The sequence below is a fragment of the Mastigoproctus giganteus genome, chromosome 13, assembly GCF_048544385.1.
Source record: "Mastigoproctus giganteus isolate SK-2022 chromosome 13, ASM4854438v1, whole genome shotgun sequence".
In the NCBI taxonomy this organism is placed as follows: Eukaryota; Metazoa; Arthropoda; class Arachnida; order Uropygi; family Thelyphonidae; genus Mastigoproctus; species Mastigoproctus giganteus.
The window spans coordinates 40167896-40190671 of NC_143587.1; the positions used below are offsets into that span (position 1 = coordinate 40167896).

A 22776-nucleotide genomic window follows, 5' to 3' on the forward strand; every position below is an offset into this window, starting at 1 on the left:
GTGACTCATTTTAAATACCTTGGTAGTTGGCTAAATGTTGATCTAGATTTGTAAGCAGAAATAAAGGTTGCGAGAAATGCCTTTACAAAATACAGAACAATGCTATGTCACAAAGCTCTAGATCTGTCATTCAGACTGAAATTTGTTAGGTGCTATGTGTGGTCCATACTATTATAGGGAGTTGAAACTTGGATGCTGAAAACATCAAGTATGAACAAAATAGAGGCCTTTGAAATGTGGATCTACAGATGCATGCTAAAAATATCTTGGATAGATAGGATCACCAACATTGAAGTTTTGAAAAGAGCAGGAAGAAAATGTGAATTGTTGAGCTTAGTGAAGAGAAGGAAAACTGCCTATCTGGGACACATCCTTAGAAATGTGAAATATAAATTGCTTCAAGTAATAATAGAGGGAAAGAGAGGAGTGGGGAGGAGAAAACTTTCTTGGCTGAAAAACATCTGCAACTGGACTGGCAGATCAGCTGAGGATCTTTTTCATCTCGCCCAAGACAGAGAGAAGTACAGTGTGGTGATCGCCAACCTCCAATAGGAGACGGTATCAAAAGAAGAAGAAGAAATAGATAAATGATTTTTAATTGATCAAGATAAGCAAAAGCACCAACAGATGGCAATTTTCTGGAATTTTCTTTGCCAAAATTGTTTACTAGGGTTGTTTAGGATTTGTGATAAAACAATGAAAGGCATTAGGCAGTGGCAAAACTACCAAATAAGCCAATACTGGAGAGAATGTGGTCTGAAGAATGAAGAGGACTGATGAGTGGTTCGGTATAGTTGTTAAAGAATATGGAGGGGGGGGGGATGACTTTGGATATCTCTTGATGGAAGGGCATACAGAACTTTAGTCTCACCATTAGACACAAGTTTATCAACAAGTTTACCCCCCCCCCCAAGGCTGGATCTCCTTTGTCGTCTGTGATTAGAATGATTCTTTTACAGAACAAAAAAACTCAAGTTTCTAGGGGGGGGGCATGGAGGTGAGAATTTATGAAGTGGAAATGTCATTTCCTAGTTGCAACCTCACAAAAAATCAGTCTGGGATTAGTCTACTCAAAATATTTTCGACTGTATCATTTTGAATGTGATGTGGCATGCATAATAACTGCATGACTTTCTTCTCAAACTATAAACATTGTTTTGGGAATGTGCCTAATTCTAGAAACAGCTACAGGTTAATCAAACGTATAATGTTATGTTATAGTAAAAAAATGAAATAATACATTAGATATTTTGAACTGTAATATAAAATACACTTACTAATACACTAATGAATTTAAAATTAAAGTTATTTTTATATCTAGTCAGATAGCTTAATGACTTTCACTATCTGAAGTCAGTTTTTATGTATTGCTGTGAACTATTTCATGTATGGTTAAGAAGTAATTAGAAATAGAAAATAAATTGAAATCGACAGAAATAAATAAAAAAATTGAGCTCCTCTGAAGAAGAAATGTAGAAATTTATGTAGCAATCATATTCCTCTACAAGCTAAATATCTTAAGTGAATCCATGGATTTGCTGGGGAAGAGAGAGACTCACACAAACCCCTTGTTAAAAAAAATTGTTTGATAAACTTCACAGACATTTTTAAACAGGGATGACCATTAGCTGAAATTCTTCCAAAGTGAGCCCATGGTTAACAAATTGGTAGCATACCCATGAATGTATCTTCAGGTAATTGTGAATGTGGCATAAATGGTTCTTAAAAAAGTGTAGCCTTTTCAACAGTAAAGAAAATTTCAATCAACAGTGTTTTTGATAATTATTATACACTCCAAAGCAGCATTTCTTACTCAATGTAAAAAAAATATTATTAAGCATACAGCAGATTTAAAAACAAAAAGCTTAAATATTTTGAAATGTGACCTTTGAGCAACTAGTTTGTTGTTGTAATTGGGATTAATGACACAAGGGATACTGAGGACAAATTGTGTCTGTTCACAGTTTATTTACAGGCAACATGTCGTTAGAGATGTTAAATTATATGTTCCTGTAGAGGCCAATATGTTTTAAAAACATGAAAAGTTCTTGTATATTGGCTTCATTTCCTAAGATATGAGATAAATCATATGAGATGTTCAATGTTAAGAGTGACCGGAAAGTGCTTAATCGAATGGTTGAAAGTAAGGGACACTCAACCAGAAAATGACAGACTGTAAGTTGTGTATGACAGGATAAGCACTGAGGTGAGTTTTCTCTGAGTAGCAAGAAGAGACAGGTATGATGAGTATGTCCAATTCTGAGTCTTACCAATACCACTTCCTTTCGTCTGTTTCCTCGGAAGCTAGAGAGCCACAGCTTTGGATCTTCTTTTAGCTGGTAAAGTTTATTGTTGATGTTACCTTTCCAGATCTGTGTCAATTTATCATAGCACACTTTACACATTAGCATTAGTAGAGGCATTTGATGCAAGAAAGCAAGCTTATACAGCATCAGCAAAAAAAAAAAAAAAAACACCTCCCATTTCACCCCTCCGTTCACTCCAAATACCTGTCCAGCTGAGCCTTAAATTTATTTAGGCTATCAACTTCCACAACAAAGGATGGAAGTCTGTTCCACCAACCAACTGCCCGCTGGCTAAAGGCAAACTTCCGCACATCTATCCTACATCTGACTTTCCTCAATTTGAATTTATGCCCTCTCAGGTGATTATTCTGAGCAAGAGGAAGAATTCCATCAGCATTGAGCATGCTCAAACCATTCAAGGCTTTATACACCTCAATCAGATCACCTCGCAGGTGCCTAGTCTCCAGACAGTGTAATTTGCAAAACTTAAGCCTGTCGTTGTAAGAGAAACCTTTGTTCCATTCACTAATCTTGTTGCCCTTCTCCGTACTCATTTCAACAGTTCTACATCCTTCTTAAAATGAGGCCTCCAGACCTGTATACAGTACTTAATGTGTGGCCTGACCATTGCCTTATACAAAGGGATAATCACCTCCTTATCCCTGCTAGAAAAATTTCCTGTATATCATTGAAAAGACACTATGAGCTACTCTTGCAGACCATCTGCACTGCTCGGAAAACTTCATATCTGCCTGCACAATTACCACCAGGTCCTTTTTGTTTTCTACCACTGTTAGTGTAGTACTACAGAGTTGATACGTCACTCTGGGGTTACTGTTTCCCATATATAGTACTTTACATTTGTCAATGTTAAACTTCATTTACCATGTCTCAGTACATCTGCTCAACTTTTCTAGAACCTGTTGCAGCAGCGTACTGTCATTAGTGTCCTTAACAACCCTGCCAACCTTTGTATCGTCTGCAAACTTGGACATTAAGCTTGATATACCATCATCAATATCATTTATAAATTCAGAAAACAACAATGGACCCAACACTGAACCCTGAGAGACTCCACTAATAATATTAGTCCACGATGAGCAGTGTCCATTGATTACCACTCTCTGTCTTCTCCCACTCAACCATCCCTTTATCCATTGCAGCAATTTTCCTCCAATGCCACACTGCTCCAATTTGTTCAGCAGTCTTCCATGTGCAATAGTATCAAAAGCTTTTCTAAGATCCAAATATATGATAGCAAAGTTTTTCCCTGCATACAGTTCCTTTGTGACTACATCCTAGTATCCAATCAATTTGGTCAGGCAAGACTTTCCCTTAACAAAACCATGCTGTGTCCGAGCTATAACTGAAGTCTTGTCTAGATGATCCTGCAGTGCTTCCATTAATTTTCCTGGAACAGAAATTAAACTAGCAGGTCTATAATTATTTTTGTTGCCCTTTGATCTTCCTTTGTGAATTGGGGTCACATTTGCACATCTCCAGTCTATGGATACCTCCTCCGAGTCCAAGGAAGCTCTCATAATTATGGCTAAGGGTTTGCTTACTTCCTTTGCTGCCTCCTTTAATATAACTGTATAGATCCCATCCATGTTGGGTGCCGTTTTTATGTTTATCTTCAACAATTTCTCCTCCACTTTCCTCTCAGTTATTACAAAATCATCTAGCTCACTGCCAGAGTTTAACTCACCTCTGGCATTCCCCTCCCTGAATAACTCCTCATGTGTGAATGTAGATGCAAAATACTCATTTAGTTTGTTAGCCACCTGAGCAGGATCATCAACAGTTGAACCATCGATATACAGTGGACCAATCTGATTCATCCCTTTCCTTCTAGAGTTTACATAAGAACTCTTTGCTGTTTTTCTTTGCTTCCTTTGCCAAAGATATCTCATAATCTGCCTTTGCCTGCCTAATCTCCTTTGTGAGTTGGTTACAGACCAGGTTATATCTATCATAGGCTTCAATGTCACCCATTAATTTATATGTATCCCATGAATTTTTCTTCTCTGTCATATGTCTCATTAGTTCATCTGACATCCATTTAGGCCTAAACCTTGAACAATATTTTTTGGTTGGTATGTAAAGCCTAGTAGCTTCCAAGATAAATTCTTTGAATGCTTCCCATTTTGAATTTGCTGTTGGTAACATCATCAGTTGGTCCCACTGTATAGAATTTAAATACTGTCTCAGTCCATCGTAGTCGCCTTTACGGAAGCAATAACCCTTCCCTTTACCCCTAATGGTAGTTACCTCTTTGAGTAAATCCCACTTCAGCACACTGTGATCACTGCCACCTAGTGGTTCCTTTATCTGCAGATTCTTAATGCATGAAGAATCACTACTGATAATCAGATCAAGGGTATTACTCCCAAACATGGTGACGTAGAAAACAATCATCCAATAAATCCACAAAAGCCTTGCTAGTGTGTGAGTGACCAAACCACAAATTCCAGTCAATATCTGGGAAATTAAAATCCCCCATTATAAGACTCTGATTTACTGGCCCACTCTTTTTCCCTGTACAGTTTTTTTATTATACTCATCAGAGTCAATAGGCCTATAACACACTTTTACTCTCAATTTTGATCTCCCAATGCTGCTTATGTCACACCAAACTGACTCGACACTGCACTGTCCAGCGATGTCGACTGGCTTCACTTCCTTGGATTTTATGTGTTTCTTAACTAATAGCATAACTCCTCCTCCCTTCCTATCTTGCCTATTCTTCCTGTACACATTGCACTCCCAAACTGCAGTTCTGCATTCCTTATATCTGTGTGACACCACGTCTCTGATATCCCAACAATATCTGCCTTTGATGTTTTGAGCAATACCTCAAATTCATCAAATTTATTTACCAAACTCCTAGCATTGGTGTACATGCAAGTATATATGCACCTGTTCCTATTCTTAGCTACCCTAACACAACCCATGTTTCACTTGTACTGCAATGACTCCCAGCAGTCTCTGAAATACTCTGCGTCTTGTTTTGTAGGCTGCTGCTCATTCCAATAGAAGCAGTGCAAGAATCACTTTCACCTCTGCCAGTGGCTACTGTTAATCTATTAGTCCTTGTACCCCCCCAAGCAAGAAGTTTTCCGACCCACCTTACACTGACTCGATAGCATCAGTAAATATTCTTGCACCCTTTCTATTTAAGTGTATCCCATCCCTGTAGAAGCAATCTCTCCTGTTAACAAGTACATACTAGGCTGAAAAAAATTCTACCCCTTGAGCCTTGCACAATCTTTCCAGGGCCGAATTGATCGACAAGGCTGTCATCATATGCTCCCTCTTATCGTGTCTGGGCAGAATTGCAGACACTTTCAAATTCAACCCTAATTCACGGCTTTTTGACAGACTTATAGTCAGTGTAAGGAACCTGAGGATGTTGTGAGAGAGCGGGTTGAGGATGTTTAGCAGCAAAGTCAGCACTACTTTCATTTCCAGGAATGTCAGAATGCCAGGTATCCAGCAAAAGCTGATTGATTGATTGGAGTGACTGACTGCACTCAGGAGAATAGCTGGGAATGAATATGTTTCAAGATAGGATGAGAATATGAGAAATGCTTCCTTATGGCAGAGACAGCACTGAGGAAGTCAGTGTTAATTATGGCAGGCGGGATGAAAAGCTCAATAATCTTACTAAGTGCCAACTTAATGGCATATAATTCAGCTGTGAAGACACTGGAAGCTGGCTGAAGTCATACATGAAGGAAAAACTGTAGCAGCACTTGCCATTTTGTCAGTTTTGGAACCATCTGTATAAATTTTATACAGATGATTCATCAGGCATGGTTGTTCATAGTAGCATGAGCCGAGTGTAACTGTCTGATATCTCAGGGTGGTAAAATATTTTTCCCCCACTGGAAAAAGTGTACATCTTGAGAAACAGACACATAAGTGAACTCTTAATATTGAACATTTCTTTTCTGATAGTCAATAACCATTCTGAAAAGTCCAAGATTGTATTTCGTTTATGGCAAGTTGGAGCTGCTGTTTTGGTGGTATTGATACTTTGAGACTGACAGGAAATGGTAAGGTCGTCTGCATACATATATGTTTCAACAATTTTTGGAATATCTTCTATCATGCTTCTAACTCGGATTGCAAATAGTGTTGGACTAAGTATCAATCCCTGAAGGACTCCTTCTTCCTGAATGTGAGAAGCAGAGAGTATGTTTTTATATCGGACCTGAAAAGAACGCAATAGCAGGAAATTTTGAATTATTTCAGGCAAATGGCCCTTAAGTCCCAGATGGCAAATATCCATAAGAATAGCATGACTCCAGCTAGTGTCAGATGCCTTTTAAAGGTCTAAGCTGACCGTAACTAGATGTTGTTTCCTGACAAAAGCATTGTGGATGTGAGATTCGGCTTTGATGAGCACATCTAACATTGATCTGTTTTTTAAAAAGCTGTACTGATGATCTGGCAGCAGATTCTGTAACTCCATGATATAAGTGAGTCTTGTGTGGACCATCCTTTCAAAAATTTTACCCAAACAACTTGTGAGAGATATGAGCCTATAATTTTGAACCAGGGAAGGATCTTTTCCTGGTTTTGGTATGGCAATAATGAAAGAATGGCACCAGAAAGAAAGATAGGTATTTTCACAGAAGATCAACAAGGTATGCAAGTCCTATTCAGGTAAATGTTTCAGCATAATATAATGAATAACATCCAGGCCTGTGGCACTATTGGATGATCTATTTAATGATTCTTTGAGTTCTGCTAACGTAAAGGGTTAGTTGTATGGGAAGGAGTGGCACATGAAGAAGTTGATTTTACGCCATTCTCTACCTGCTTTAATGTTTTGGAAAGAGGATGCACATGAAGCAGAAGCAGAGATTGTGGAGAATGATTCTGCTAGTGCATTAGCAACTTCTTCAGGGATTGATAAGTCTTTCCCTTTCCAATGAAGTATTGGAGATGGCAGCCAAACAAATTTGCCATTTAGGGCCTGTATTGTTCTCCAGATGAGTCGTATGTCTCTTGTTATGGTTGAGGCAAAAGCAATACATGAGTCACATTTTGATTTACATCTCATTTGTCTTGCTTTTGCTTTAAGTCTCTTATAAGCAATTAAGTTACTGGTGGTAGGATACATGTGGTTATTATAGAGTGGTTATTAATTGGACTGGTCTGGATGGTACATTAGAATTAACAAAGATGGCTACTCCTCTATGTGCTGAAGACTCCAAGTTCCTATCTTGTCTGTAGATCGTATAATTTGAAAATTTTGGCAAAATTTGGATGACAAGAATGTCTCCCGGAGGCATACACCTATGGGATTGAATTGAGCTAATAAATCCCTTAAGTCATCGGAATGACTGCTTAGTCCTCTGCAGTTCCATTGTGTGATGTTATGCATTATTTAGGCTTGGCTGAGGAAGATTCATCAGGCTGCTTTTTGTGAGCTGGGCATTTTTTCTGTTCTTTTTTTGGGAAGGAGGAGCATCCAGTATCCATAGTGTCATTTGCATGAAGCTCTAACATAGGTTCCTCATGATCAGAGTGTATCCACTTCCATACTGTTGGTTGGCAATTAATTTTCTTACTCTCTTTGGTAGTTTCTGAATTTTTGCTGTCATGTGATGTGATTAGAGTATCAGTTGGGATACTAATTGGAGTGTTAGCTGCTTCACTGGTTTTAGTTTTAGGAGAATCTTTTGTGGAGGCTAATAAGGTTGCTTTAACCCAGTTTGCCAAAGAGAGGTGTTTGGTGGTATTGATACCACCAAACACCTCTCTGGCAAACACATCAGTTTGAACTGCAGTTGAAAGATGGTTTCAGGTGCGAGACGCGTAAGACAGACTAGGCATGGTCAACAAAATTTTTCTGCATGCCTCAGGATATGTCACTTGATGTTCAATTTTGTACTTTTGAATTTTCTTTCCAGTTTTCCACATATTGCATGATTTAGAAAAGGTAGGATGGCTTCTTTTGCAGTTGGAACAAACTGGAGTTGTGGCTGAACAATCTGCTTATGTATGATCCTTTGATCCGCATATAGGACATATTGCATTACCTCTGCATGCCTGCTGGGAGTGGCCATATTTCTGGCATTTAAAACAGTGAAGAGGATTCAGGATGTACAGCCGAATTTGGCAGTTTAAATAGCCAGCTTTTAGAGAGGATTTCAAATCAGGAGTGCTGAAGGCTAAAATGATGGATCAAGTTGGGACGTCTGATATTGCCTATGTCAGGGATGAGATTTCCATCTTTCTTAATCATTATGCACTTTGCATTGACTACCTTCTGATTACTAAATTCTTGGGCTAATTTCTCCTCAGATACTGCAAGTAGGTGCTACTCAATGATGACACCTTTCAATGAATTTAAGGTACTGTGGGGAGTAACAGATACCGGCATCCCACCAAATGTAGTTGTCTTTAATAGCCACTCAGAATGGTTTGAGGTGGCTGTTTCAACAAGGAGGTCTCCGGATTGAAGTCTCTTCACCATTTTTGGTGATCCCGCAATTGATTCCAAGTATTTTTGGATCATAAATGGTGATAACTTTCCCACAGGCTGAGTAGACAGAGAGTGTATCACCAGAAAATTAGGTAGGACACTGTGCTTCTCTTCGAAGTCTTTTGGGTTGATTCAACTCATTATCATTGGATGTTACTGGCCTTGAGCTTGAAGGCTCTAGAGGTGGATAGTCATTTATATCCATGGTTGTTCCTTTTTGCCCCAGAGGATAGCTTTTCCCCCAGGTTACTTGCCCCACCACGTGAAGGCAGAAGGGTGTCACCTAGTGACCAAGTGGCTGGAGAAATTAGTTTGTTAGTGAAAAATTAATATATATATATATATACTAGGAAAAAGAAAGGTGATTTTCCTTTCTGGGTTCTTTCTCAAAATCTGTAAAGTACAGAACCACTTATAATAAACTGAGAATTTGAAAAGCACTAGAAATTAAACAGAAAAAAATCACTGGGAAATCACTCTATATATTGTTCAAGAAAAATCACTTGGACACTAATGCTTGGCACTCGGGACCAACTAGTTTGTCTACAGCTTCCAAACTCTAGAATAAAATCATTAATTGTAAAAAAAAAGAAGAAAAAAAAAAGGGGGATCAAATCTATTTAACCTATCATCAAAATATGTTGCAGAAGTGTATTGTTCCTTTCAGTAGCTCTAAATAATAAATTTTCTCTTTATACTCTGGGACAACCACTCACAACGCCAGAGGAGTTCAACAAGATACAGAAACATAAGAATATTATCATATTTAATAGTCCCAAGAGTCACTCAAAGCACATATATTACTGTACCATCACAGTTGACCACTTGGCTACAATGTTGAAATAATAAAATTTACCTAGAATGTTGAAAAGGAATGTACAGAAAAATTAAATTTATTTTGGTAAACATAATAAACTAAGTTTTAGAGCCATTTCTAGATGAAGGCATTTTTCCTTCATAAAACAATCAAGAGTATGATGTATTGTCTTTGGACAACCATTCAGTTCATTTGATCAAATTTGTATCTAAGAATTATTTAAAAATTAATTACAATTATTTTAGTAAAAGTAATGTGAGTAATTCCAACTGCATTAGACAAAAATTTACAAAAATTTTAACCATCAATTATATGTGATGTGATTAATATATTATTAAAAATGTAAGTTTAATGCATTTTATTTGGAACATTCTATTATTTAAGACATTTGTTAGTAAAAAAGAAACAAATCAAAGCAGGTGTGCACCCAGGATTTTTCTTTGATAAAAGGGTGGTTAGATCAGAGCTTCTGCTGCTTTGCCCTAGAGAAAATTATTCTTTTTTTTTTCCTATTTTGATTCAGTCATTTTTTAGGAGGGGGGAGAGGCTAAAGATTCTGATGCACTTCTGAATCAAAGAAAAAAAGTTCATTTAGGTTGAAAACTATTTTCAAAATAAAAATGTACAAAACAGTAAACCCTTGATTTAGCAGACTTCAGAAATAGAGGATGGCATCCACCAAACCATGCTTTTCATTTGCATGTGACCTGATGATGTAAATGCCTCAGTCTGATGGTATTTTACCCCAGGGGCTCACATCTGGTGAGTATGGGGTTGGCACACCCAGGGTCCTGGAGCTGGAGCTGGATATCATCATTCTTCTCTTTCTTGGTGATTCCTTTCTACTTCTCTCTCTCTCTCTCTGGTTAACTCAGGAATTTTTTAGCTGGTGTAGCATAAGCCTCAGGTTTCCTTGCACCATATGGCTAATAATAATAATAATAATGAGGGGCACGATGGCCCAGTGGTTACGAAACTGGACTACCAGCCTGATGGACCCAGGTTCGAATACCGCCTTGGCGGAAGCGAATGCGGCTCCATCAAGCTGGAAGACTGGTATAAAAATAGTAATAAATTAGAATAATAATAATAAATAAATTAATAGTAATAAAAATTAATAAATAAATAACCATCGTGAAAGTTGTTCCAATGGACCTACCTACCCCAAGGTCACAGTGGCGGCTAAGGCAGATTGCGGTGCAATTTGGCATCACTTCTGAGAACTACCACTGGACATAAGCCGAAGCTAAACAGGTCCACCTCCATAGATGGATGATGTTGCAGAGAAATATTAATTGTACTGCATTGAGTGTGGCGCAGGATAAAGTCACTTGCTTTCGGGCCTTAGGCAGAGGGGTCGGTTCAAAAAATCAGAGAGGGTCTCCCGAGAAAGACAGTGGAGCGAGTGGCACAGTCTCCCATATGGCTACCACAAGAGAAGAGCAAGATCATCCAGCCCCACCAACTGGAAGTGCTTCCTACGCAACTGCACTAGTGACCACCCAGGAAGGGAGAAAATGCAAATGCATGAAGTGGAGCATTGAAATGAATACATACATCATGCGAGCATGCTACGAAATAACGAAGCTGGAGACTGATATGACAACTTACAGGGTGAGACTACATACCAAGTGGTTGGAATGACTCTCGGATATTTAGGTCACTGAACAGCGAATAGCAGGCCAGAGAAGGACCATCATCACGAAGAACCTAATAGCTCCCGCCATCTTGGAAAAAATCATGCAGGACATGAGTGATCAACTACAAAGGATAAAGAATACAGAACCAGAGGAGGAAAGACAAGAAGAAATACAACCCACAGCAACTGAAGTGGAAAGAGATGAGGTCATGATATCCAGAATATAGAATGAGTGGAAGAAGGCCCAAACAGAATTCGAAGGAATGGACCCCACAAAGACTCACGTGATACTGAAGCAGAGGCTGAATAGAACCTTGTGGAGAGTTACAGACCACCTCAACTGGCGCATAATACCGCATTACCTCGACATTAATGGTGCAACACTGGAGACCATCCACACAGCCATATATTGTGCTGTGGTAGCAGCCACGAGGATTAATGGAAGAGAAGTGAGAGACCAGCAGCAGAAGAACCGAAAACAGAAGGAACCACCAACTTGGGAAAGAAGACTTCAGCAGAAGATAGAAGAATTAAGAGACAAGATAGGCCAATTGACACAGCACCAACGGGGCAATAGGAGTAAGAAATTAATTGGAAAAGTGAAGAGCATCCTCAAGTGAGACAGCATCCACAGCAAACATGAGAAAAAAAATCAGAGAATAGGAGAGTACTTGGATACATTGAAGCAGAACCTCCTTGCACTTAGCAAGAGACTATGCTGATATAAAGAGAGCTCCCAGAGGAAAATAAACAACTGAATCATCGATGAGGACCAAAGAGGCTTCTAGAGGAATCTCGGAGAAAATGGGAAATTAGGGAATGGATCACCTGAGAAGAAGACAATTGAGGAGTTCTGAGGAAACATATGGAGCACGGAAGTAAGACATAACAGCTGAGCCACCTGGATAGAACTAGAACGCAAGAAAACCAAGGACGTACAAGAAAAGAGAGGGTGGGAAATTCGGGAAGAATAAGTAAAACAGACGATCAAGAACTCTCACAACTGGCGAACTCCAGGAATAGATAACGTCCACAACTACTGGTACAAGAAGCACGCGCACACGCCCCCCCCCCCCCCCCCCCCCCCGGGCAGAGAAGTTCACCTGTATGATAAGGCACCCAGAGACAATCCCAAAGTTTCTCACTCTCAAGAAATCACATATCTGAAGCCTAAAGAAGAAGATACAAGAAACCCGATGAAATATAGGCCAATCACCTGCCTCCCAATGATGTAGAAGAAGAACTCTTTATTATATACAGAAAGCACATTGCTGTATACAACTCCCTTCACAGCTACAAGCCAGGGGTTGGTACAGGTACAAGATCTTGACCAGCTGCATAACAAGGAAGATGTTGTTTTGTTGTTTTTTTTTTGTTTTTAGGAGCATTAGGAACTAAGACCATATTGCTCCGGGATATGCGGTGGTCATTCCCTGACCTTTCCGCATCTTCCGTATTTGGTGGTGACGAGCATAACCAGGAAGATATCAGACCACTTGGAGAGCCAGAACATAATGTCCAAGCAGCAGAAAGGATGCAAGGAGCAATTAACCATAGATGCCGCAGTTATGGAGCAAGCCTACAAGAAGCGTCGCAACATGTATACAGCCTACATCAATTACCACAAGGCCTTCGACTCCGTGCCTCATAGCTGGCTAATAGAGGCACTGAACATCTACAAAGTCAATCTGATAGTGACAAACTTCCTAGGAGAAATGATGGCGAAATGGAGTACCACCATTAAGGTCGAAAAAATCACAACCAGGCCATTCCCCATCAGGAGAGGAACCTTTCAGAGAGATGCCCGAGCCCATTGTGGTTCTGTCTAGCACTTAACCCGCTATCCACCATGCTCAGCAGTAGCAAGTACGGATATAACCTCAAAGAAGGAAGGAAGGAAGGAAGAACCTGTACACCCTCACCCACCTGATTTACATGGATGACATCAAGCTCTACGCGGGAACTGAGGAGCAGCTCCAGCAACTACTCCAAATCACCAAAGAATTCAGCAATGATATTAGGATGGAATTTGGTCTAGACGAATGCAAGACCCACGGATTTCACCAGGGAAAATTAGTCAACCAAAATAACCAGCTGCAGCCTGATAAAGAGATTGAAGCAATGGTAGAAGGAAAGGCCTACAAATACTTGTAGATGATGCAGGCTCAGCAGTTACAGCACAAGGAAATTAAGGCTTGCCTGACCGAAAAATACCATTAGAGACTCAGAAGCCTGCTGAAAGCAAAGCTGAACAGAGGGAACACAATTAAAGCCATAAACATCTATGCAGTCCCAGTGCTAACATACTCCTTCGGGGTCATAGATTGAACTAACACCGAGCTGGAGGATATCATGAGAAAGACAAGGACAATGATGACCAAGAGCCGCCAACACCACCTGAAATCCGCCATGGAGAGATTGACAATTGCCCGGGAAGAAGGAGGAAGGGATCTGATAGACCTCATTGAGCAATAGAAGACAGCGATTGCTAACCTGAAGGATTACTTCTAGAAACACACAGCAGCACTCCAGCAGGACATAAGGAAGACAGACAAGCAGTATATCCCACTCAACCTAAGCGTGGAGTCCCCCCCCCAACCAGGAGGTACAAACGAAGCTAGAAAAATGGGCAGAGAAGACACTCCATGGCAGACACTACAATGATCTCCATCAAGATCACATAGATAAAATTGCTTCCAATGCATGGCTCACGAGAGGTACGCTCTTCCCCAAGATTGAAGGATTAATGCTCGCCATCCAAGACCAGGTAATCAACACCAGAAACTATAGAAAATACACTGCCAAGGAGCCCAGAGTGTCCGATGACACATGTCGACGATGCCACCTGGCCTCAGAAACGATCCAACATATCACCACAGGATGTAAGGTGATCACCCAGACTGTGTACACTCATAGACATGACCAGGTAGCCAGGACAATACATCAGAAGCTAGCAAGGAAATAACAGTTGATCGAAGAAAGTGTACCATACTACAAGTACGAACCCCAGGCAGTACTAGAGACCCCAACCCACAAGCTGTACTGTGACCATGCCATAATAACAGATAGGACAATCCCGCACAACAGACTGTACATAATCCTTGTGGACAGGAAGGAAAAGGTTACCTATCTGATTGACATAGCAGTACCCAACACTGGCAACCTGTAGAAAATCCACGGGGAAAAAATCAGAAAGTACACGAACCTAAGACAGGAGATCAAAGAGATGTGGCATATGCAAGAAGTAACGACTATCCCGATCATCATGTCAACCACAGGTATGGTGCCAAAGACCCTACATAACATTTCAACAGCCTAGCAGCAATAGGTCTCCCAGCGAACACCTACAAGGAACTCCAGAAAGTCGCAATCCTGAACACCTGTAGGATAGTCAGAGAGTTCTTCGATTGACAGTAACACCAGACATAACAATAACCACCCTGTGTACTTGTAGCAATACCTGTCACTAGGTGGAACTCCCAATCAGGGAGAAATAATAGAAGAGAAATAATAATCATTTAACAAAGAGTGGTTGGTAAGATTTTTGATTCCAAAGATACTACTCTGTGGTATCTTTAGAATGCAAAAATTTACTTTCAGCCAGAGAGTGACTGATTGTTGAAAAAAACTTCCATCTGGAATTGTGGAGATAAGCAATTTAAATAAATTTCGGAAAGAATTAGACAAGTTATTAGAGGGATGGATGGAATAGGCGAGTAAATTTTTTTTCTTCTGACTGATGTTATATAAACCGCTTTCTTGCATCATCTGCCATAAATATTTCGACAATAAAGAAAATTTAAAACTTGGAGCTAATGAGATGATTGGTTTTGTATTTGTTCATTGATACAATATTTGATAATCAAGTATAAAAATCAAAACACTATATGAAGCCTATTTTTATTATTATTATTTTTTATGATCACTGAAGCAACTTGTTGAAATACTGTACCTAATATATGTTTACGGTTTCTTTTGTTATGAAGGAACTATAAGTAAGCCTAAATTCATAAACATTGGAAAGGGGCCAGTTTAGAGTGAAGCTCAACCCAAGATAAGAAATTTTGCTCTTGCATTTCGATTACAATGCTGTAATTCATTCAATATTGCCAAGAAGAGTAGTGGAAAGTTTTCCCATTACAATGCAGTTTTCCCCCCACTATAGCATGGTTCACTGAGTGCTTGTTTGCTATAGCACTCTGGCTCAAAGGATTGTGGTGCCCAGAGACAACTTTGCTTTGGTGCTCCCCTCCCATTTATATAAGCTGAAAACTTATATATAATTTTATTTCATTCTATTGATTTTATTAAAATCTTAAAATAAAAAATATAATTTATTAATTTAATGGTACTTGTTCATTATTCACCTACCAATAACTACAACATGACCACTGTAGTTGTGCAACCTTCATCACCATTAAACTTATGTATGAAATACAAAAGATAAATATAAATAAATATACATTAGTTAGATTATGTTACACTTACTTCTAACTTATACTATCAGGAAGATAATAGACAAGTACAACTTTAATGAACAAGTAGTATTAATTATTAAATACTTGTTAAAATTTCACTTTCAAAGATTAACTTTTCCCTGCCTTTAACAAATCTTTGAATTATTTCATCCAGGTCTAAATCCTTGGCAATGGCATATTGATAAGGTTGCCAAACCATCCAACAAATCTTGTGTCATTGTGGAATGGAGATAATTTATGATTAACTTCATCTTTGAAAGCTTTCAAAGTACAGTAGCGGAATGAAAGCTTTCAAAGATGAAGTGGAGAACAGCTGTCATCAAATGGCTTCACCAATACTTTAATTCTACATATTAACTGGTGCCAGAGATGTCTCTCTGTTCACCATCTGTAAAAAGAATTTCTAAATCCACAGAATTCCTACATAGCCCATCAATCCTCATTTCTGTGTCATGATTCAAATTGTATAGAAGTTGGAATTAATCAAAAGGCTTTATTGATCAAACTGTCTTTCAACAACTAGAATGCATTATCAGACTGCTGCAAAAGTGGATTCTAGAACTACCTTCTCTATCATTCCAACTTTGTATTCCTGTTCATTATCAAACATTCTTTTTCAGGGAGAATTCTTGTTGCTCAAATTCAGGTTCAATTTAATTGCCAAATTGTTTTTCATCATCTAGAAGGCAATTAAATTTATCATCTGTTCCACAGTTTTTAAGGTATTTGACTGGTTTTGAAAAGAGGGAGACAGCCTATGATATTTTCAAATTCATCTCTCTTACAGGACTTTGCTTGTAACATTTATTTGGCTCAAAATGTTATACCAATCAGCTAGCAGATAAATTTGCTTTAATAGATTTTTAAGGGTCAAAAAATTCACTTTCTAATTTTCTGCATTTAATTTCTTTTTTTTAAACTGTTCACTTGTTTTTGCTGATTGATAGTGATATTTTGTTTATTTATTTTTTTTTTCTGTTGCTCTTTCCATTTTTCATCCCCTGAGCTGATACCACATTCGCTCACTCCTTAAGTTGGCCCTGCCTTCCCCTCAGAGTTGTGTCATTTCCCCCCCAGAAATGACTTGGAAGGTGTTGTTACCCTTTAGCAAGTGTTTGGATGCCTGGGAGGCCCTGTTGGGGAAAAAAAAAAAAAAAAAAACTTTTTTAGTAACCTTTAATCTGATTTTCCAGTCAACTGCAATTCATAGTGTTTGTCTTTAAAGGTGAGTTCTTTAAATTGACTTTTAATTAATACTGTAATTAACAAGAAAACAGCTGAATTGGCAGCCAAACTGAAAATGCTGCAAAGGATTTTCAGTTTGGCTGTCAAACTGAATTTAAGACGGGGAGAAAATTTGAAAGCCATCTGATTATTGTCCCAAAGGTCATTGTTCATATACATGAGTAATTTACATCTCCATGTTAATTTTCTGTAGCTTTGTACAGCATATTGTAATTAACAAGAAAGTGGCTGAACTGCTGGCCAAACTGGAAATGTTACAAAATTCCAATTTATAACAAGGAGAAATTTTGAGATGCATCCATGAGTAATTTATATATTTATAATAATTTTCTGTAGCTCTTTATATTGATATAAGCTTCCTGTGTCCACAGATGTAAAATGCTAGTCACATGCTCTATTTCTTGGAAATTACAAAAATATGCCCTTTATATATCCTCCTGCTTTGTTGGCTTACTCCTTAAGTTGGCCCTGCCTTCCCTCAGAGTTGTGTCAATTCCCCTGGAAATGACCAGTGATAGGGAAAGGGAATGCTTACAAGGGAGTTCTAATTACCTAAAGTTTACTAAAGTACTGTTTATAAAATTTTTCTTTAGGAACTGTCATTTCCTTTGACAGGAAGTTGCGTTTAGCCACCACTCAGCAATTCAGTTTTGCTTTCCATTCAGTGCTGGTTTATGTGCATTTTGTACATGTATGATCGATTTTAGCTTACTGTAGTTTCAAACTTCTCTTTTTTTTTTTGAAAGGGATCAAGTGTGTTAACTAATGCTAATAATATGAAGTTAGCAAACAGCTTTCAGAAAAACTTGTCACGGGAACTAAATTGAGCATTCTAAAAAGACTGGATGTGGGAGAGTGGTTTTAAGCAATCTAAAAATTAACAGTACCATAAGCACAACAATACCATATTGTAAATAATGCAAATACAGTATATATATATATATATATATATAGGGCTCAATACTTTTAAGGTAAGTTTTCTTGCATTTTCTTGAACATATACTGTATTTATGTTTTATTGCATAATTTACGTATAAGGTTATATTTAAAGGTTAAGTGTTTCTGCTACATTTGATATTGTTATATCAAATGGCACCTTAAAATCAGCCAGAAACACTGGTCATGCCAACAAATTAAAATTATTTCCCATGGATAAATTTCCTCACTTAAAGCAGATGCACTTAGTGCTGTTTTTAAGAACATTAAGTGAGAAGGGGGAGGCCACATATACTATTCTGCAGTTTCCACAGATAATGCCAAAATATATATTTATTTTCATTTTTGTTAGAACACTGCCGGAATATCCCATTTCTGTGGGGGGTTGGAATGTAATATGGCAGGGTGCACACGGTCTCCTAAGAGATGTAGGTTGACACAAGATTTCACCAGAGAATTATGGGCAGCCTGGCTACCTCCTAGTGGTGTCTATGGGCAACATGGGGTTCCACCAGGGGCCCTACGGCCAAAAGCCAGAACAGAAAACAGAACCCAACACAATATTTCTCATAAGACTTTTTCTGGCTATCACAACAATACTGTTTGTCTCTATATTCATAGTGTATAGTGTGTTTGTGTGTAACGGCACCAGGGGTTTCCCCCATCTCCATGTTGCTTTCATTGTAGGTGTACCAGCTCACTGGGAAGGCCAGAGATTTAAAAGTGTATGGATTTTGTAAGTGTACTGTTGTGTATCGTCGTTCTTCTGGCCATTTAGCCGCTAGACCCCTGCTGGGCCCAACATTGTATACACTATGTCTCATGGAGGCAGAGCAGGTAACCAGCAATTTTAGGTTTTCACTCTGGCAGGTCCTGCCACCTAATTTCCTGAGATTTCAGTAGCAAGGACCTGTATAAAAAAAAAAATAAAAATAATAATAATAATTTAATAGTATCGAGAAGTAGACACTGAAAGGTTAGGCCGAAAGGGTTTTCGTATGCAGTTGGAATTTTGACAATTTTGTATAATTTTGACATTGTATGGGGCGTTTGCTTGTGTTTAGGCAGAGTGGGGGGGGGAGACTGAAGACAGGAGGAAAGTCAGAAATATGGAGCCAATAGAGAAGGCGACCCCAGGTCAAAGTTTTAAATTTAAATTTAGACTGTGTGGAGTTATGCTGTGAAAGTGAACAGAGTAGGGGAGAGATTGAAGGCTGGGGGGAGGAAATAGTAAGTAAGGGGTCGATAGAGTAGGTGACCCCTGTGGTCAGTGGGGCAGGTCCATGTCCCACCAGGAGGAAAAGGAGGGGAAGAGACAGTGAAACCATCTCTTCCCCTCTCCAGGGAAGTGGAAAGAAAGTACCGTGCAAGAAAGCACAGGTATAGGATCTCCTGTGGCATTGGCAGCAGGGCTGCAATGAGGTCAAATCCATGGTAGGTCTTCTATTTAAGTTCTACTACTTCTAAAGAGATGTCAACTTCTAGGGGCTGACTTGGCGCATTATGGTCTTAGCTGCCAATGCGCCATTAAAAACCAAACCAAACCAAACTTCTAGGGTTGTAGGTCATTCCTGGGACAAGTCCCGTACTTGCAGTTCAGGTTGTTGAGGTTGCGCTTGCAGTCTGTCATTAAGTTTTTCGGTTTTAATCTTTTCGTTTAAAGAGGAGAAATGCTGGTTGTTGATATGTTTTGTCTTTGCATTGTCATGGTCGAGTGGCTTTTCCTCAGTGTATGGCAATTTGCACCCTTCATCTCGCGAAGAGGTCCCGGGCGAATCGTGACAATGCTTTATAATCTTCTTCCATTTCAAGGAGGAGAAATTCTTGTCCTCTTGGACGATATCTCACTTTTGTAATTAGAATACATCTTATGTCTTCGTAGAAGGGACAGTCAAACATAACATGGTTCCAGTCTTCTATTTCTCCACAAGTGCAATGTGGGTTGTCTGTGAGTCTGAAGCCAGCGAGCTTTGCATTGAAGGGGCCATGCCCTGTTATTAAGTATGTTGTATGAAGTCCTGGAAGAACCATAATGGTGATTTCGGGTATACTCTATTTGTCTGTGGAAAAAACTTGCGGGTGATCTCTCCTTTAGGTGGTACCGGCCCATCTGTTTTGCCACTCCTGTAGCAGGTGGTTCTGTAGCCGTACTTTTTCTGCCTTCCTATTATTAGTGGGATTAGTTGTAAAATTCAGGAAGTTAACTGGGAGTCCTTTGGAAAGGTAATAGGGCATACCAGTTCTAATGATTTCTAGGTCAAAGAAATCTAGGTTTAGTGGGAGCGTTCCTGTTATTCTTGAAAGGCTGGAGTACTCACTGTACTGCAGGCGTGGGTTTGGCATGGAGGATGGATCGCTGGGTAGAATCCAGCGTCTTCTATTTTACTACTAGCGTGGTCTTATCGTACCACGATAAGACCACGGCTGAAGCATATGGCTTACCATATGGCTGAAGCATATGAGATTGCTGGGATGAAAACTGTCTTATAATAAAGTGCCAACGTTGTCTTGTTGAGGTCCCAGTCTCTTCATGAGACTCTGGCCACCAGGGCCGAGTAATTCCTGATCTTCGTTCTGATGTATTTAAGGTGCGTCTCAAAGGATAGTTTGCTGTCTAGGAGAATATCTAAATATTTGAGCTGTGGTGCCAGTTTTATCGTGCTCTCATCAATTTTAATTTGGGGTGGTCTACGCAGGTCAAGAGAGCCTTTAAGGAGAATGGATGAGGTTTTCACAGGTGATATCGTGAGAAAGTTCTTTGCTGCCCAGGTTTGAAGCAGTCGAAGGGCATGGTTGGCCAGGGTCTCAAGCTGAGCTCTTGAGTTTGCTTCCACTGTAAGGATGAGGTCGTCCGCAAAAGCCTGGGATTTGACTTCCCCCAGGTCCATCCTCAAGAACTCATCGAAGACAATGTTCCAGAGCAATGGGCCCAGCACAGACTCCTGCAGACAGCCTCTGTAGATCTGTTTTACTATCTTCTTGTACGGGGTATTGATCTCGACCTTTCTCTGTGATAGGTAATCTTTTATGGTGTTGAATAGATTTATTGGCACCCTGGCCTCCCTCAGTCTGCCAAGGACACTCGACCGCCAGAGTGAGTCAAACACCCCAGCGAAGTCGATGGAGATCAGGAGGAAGTATTTCCTGCTGCATTCCCTCACTGCAATGAGCAAGTTTTTCAATGCATCTATCGTGGAGGTTTCAATGATGTTTCAATGCATCTATCGATATATGAGTCTGAATTCTCGGGCCGTTTGGTTGGGTTCTTCAAAATTAACTTAATATTTGCTGTCTTCCATTCAGTTGAGTATTTTCCTGCTTCCATACAGCAGTTAAATAGATCCAGCAGAAGGTTTGGTGCATATTCAGCTACCTTTTTAACAATTTCTGGCTCGATCAGATCTAAACCCGGACATTTCTTGGTTTTGATCTCTGCGATGGCTACCAGGAGCTCCTCCCATGAGAAAGGGGGCTCCTGCTGTGATGTGTCATAATTCTGGTTTTCTTGGCACAATTGGTGCTGTTCTTGTTGGATCGGTATAGCTGGGTCTTTGAAAATAACGCCAAGAATATTTTCCATTGATTGCTCCCAAGTGTGGTGAGCACACCTTTGTGGTGTCCGAGTGGATGTTAAAACTTCGCCTCTGGGGAGTTTGTTGATGGTGACTTTGTAAACCACCCCCCAGGGGTTAGCATTTCCTGCTGTGGAGACCAAGCCCTCCCATGATCTCTTTTTTACTTTTCTTCATAGTTTCTGTATAACGATTCCTGACATCTCTGTAGTACTGCCTAAGCACTTAAACTTCTGCAGCTGGCCAGGTCCTCCGTGCTCTTTGGAAGTCTTTCCTTTTTTTTAATTACTTCTCTCCTTAGTTGCTGAATCTCAGGTGTCCACCAGGGAATTGAACCAGGCAATGGGTTTTTTTCTTTTTATAGCTGTTGCACTGGCACTTGTAATAATTTCTGTTACCTTGCATTGGCATGAGTCAGAATCACTCCATTGGTCCAGCATCTGTTGGTTATTTTCTATCGTTGCAGTCAAGAAGTTCCTGAAGAGCTCCCAGTCTGCTTTACTTATGGCAAATCTTAGTTATGGAGTTGCTTGATTGGTGGTGTTCTTGTTAGAGTTCTGGTAATTATTAGGTTATTACATGGTGATCTGATGTTGTCCATGAGTCTTGCACCTTCCAGTTGGTTACGAACGGTGCAAAACAGAGTTTATATAGTGCAGATGAGGGAAACCACCAGAGACACCTTTCCCCTAACACTAAGCACACTATACATGACACAAGAATTTTGTGGGGAACTCCACTGGAAAGTAAAGGAACAAGCTTCTGAATGGATATGGTACAGAATATTGTATATAGCAATAAATGTAGAAAAACAAATGATGGATTACAGTTCCTTCAACTCACATTTCGTGGGGTCTCCGCCAATCTCTCAAGAATTGCGGACCTAGGTTCTTCTAAAATTATATATACGTATTTCTCTCAGAACTAATGACTGGTTTTTTTCTGAATTGAGAAGTGCCTTCCTGAAAAAAAAAAAAAAAAAAAAAACATTCCAAAAATGCAAAAGAAGAGGGGGTCGACCATGACCGCATCAGTTTCAAGAAAGGGATAACACATTTTCTAAAACTGAAACGGCCTGTGTACTATAAATTAGTTTACAACAGCCTGAAAGAAGATAAACGGATTTACTGTTAGCATGTGGAGAAGAGTAATACGAGTCAATCGCCCTCACGGGTAACACAGTTGGTAGGATTGCCGTCCTTCCCACACCGGGTGGAAAAGTCCTGAGTTCGAATCCCGTCAATGATGGGAGGAATTTTTTGTGGGTCTTTTTCTTTTCACAAC

The 22776-nt window shown here is 39.5% G+C and overlaps 1 protein-coding gene across 1 annotated transcript in view; it reads right to left on the reverse strand.

The window, feature by feature from the left end:
* The window catches only part of LOC150075984 (aldo-keto reductase 1B-like), an 81283-nt gene extending 59783 nt beyond the window's left edge, over window positions 1–21500 (reverse strand). The window contains exon 1 of the mRNA XM_090387226.1: window positions 21294–21500. Within this exon, the coding sequence (XP_090243352.1) occupies window positions 21294–21500 (207 nt within the window). The remainder of the gene's footprint in view (window positions 1–21293) is intronic.
* Window positions 21501–22776: the final 1276 nt, after the last annotated feature.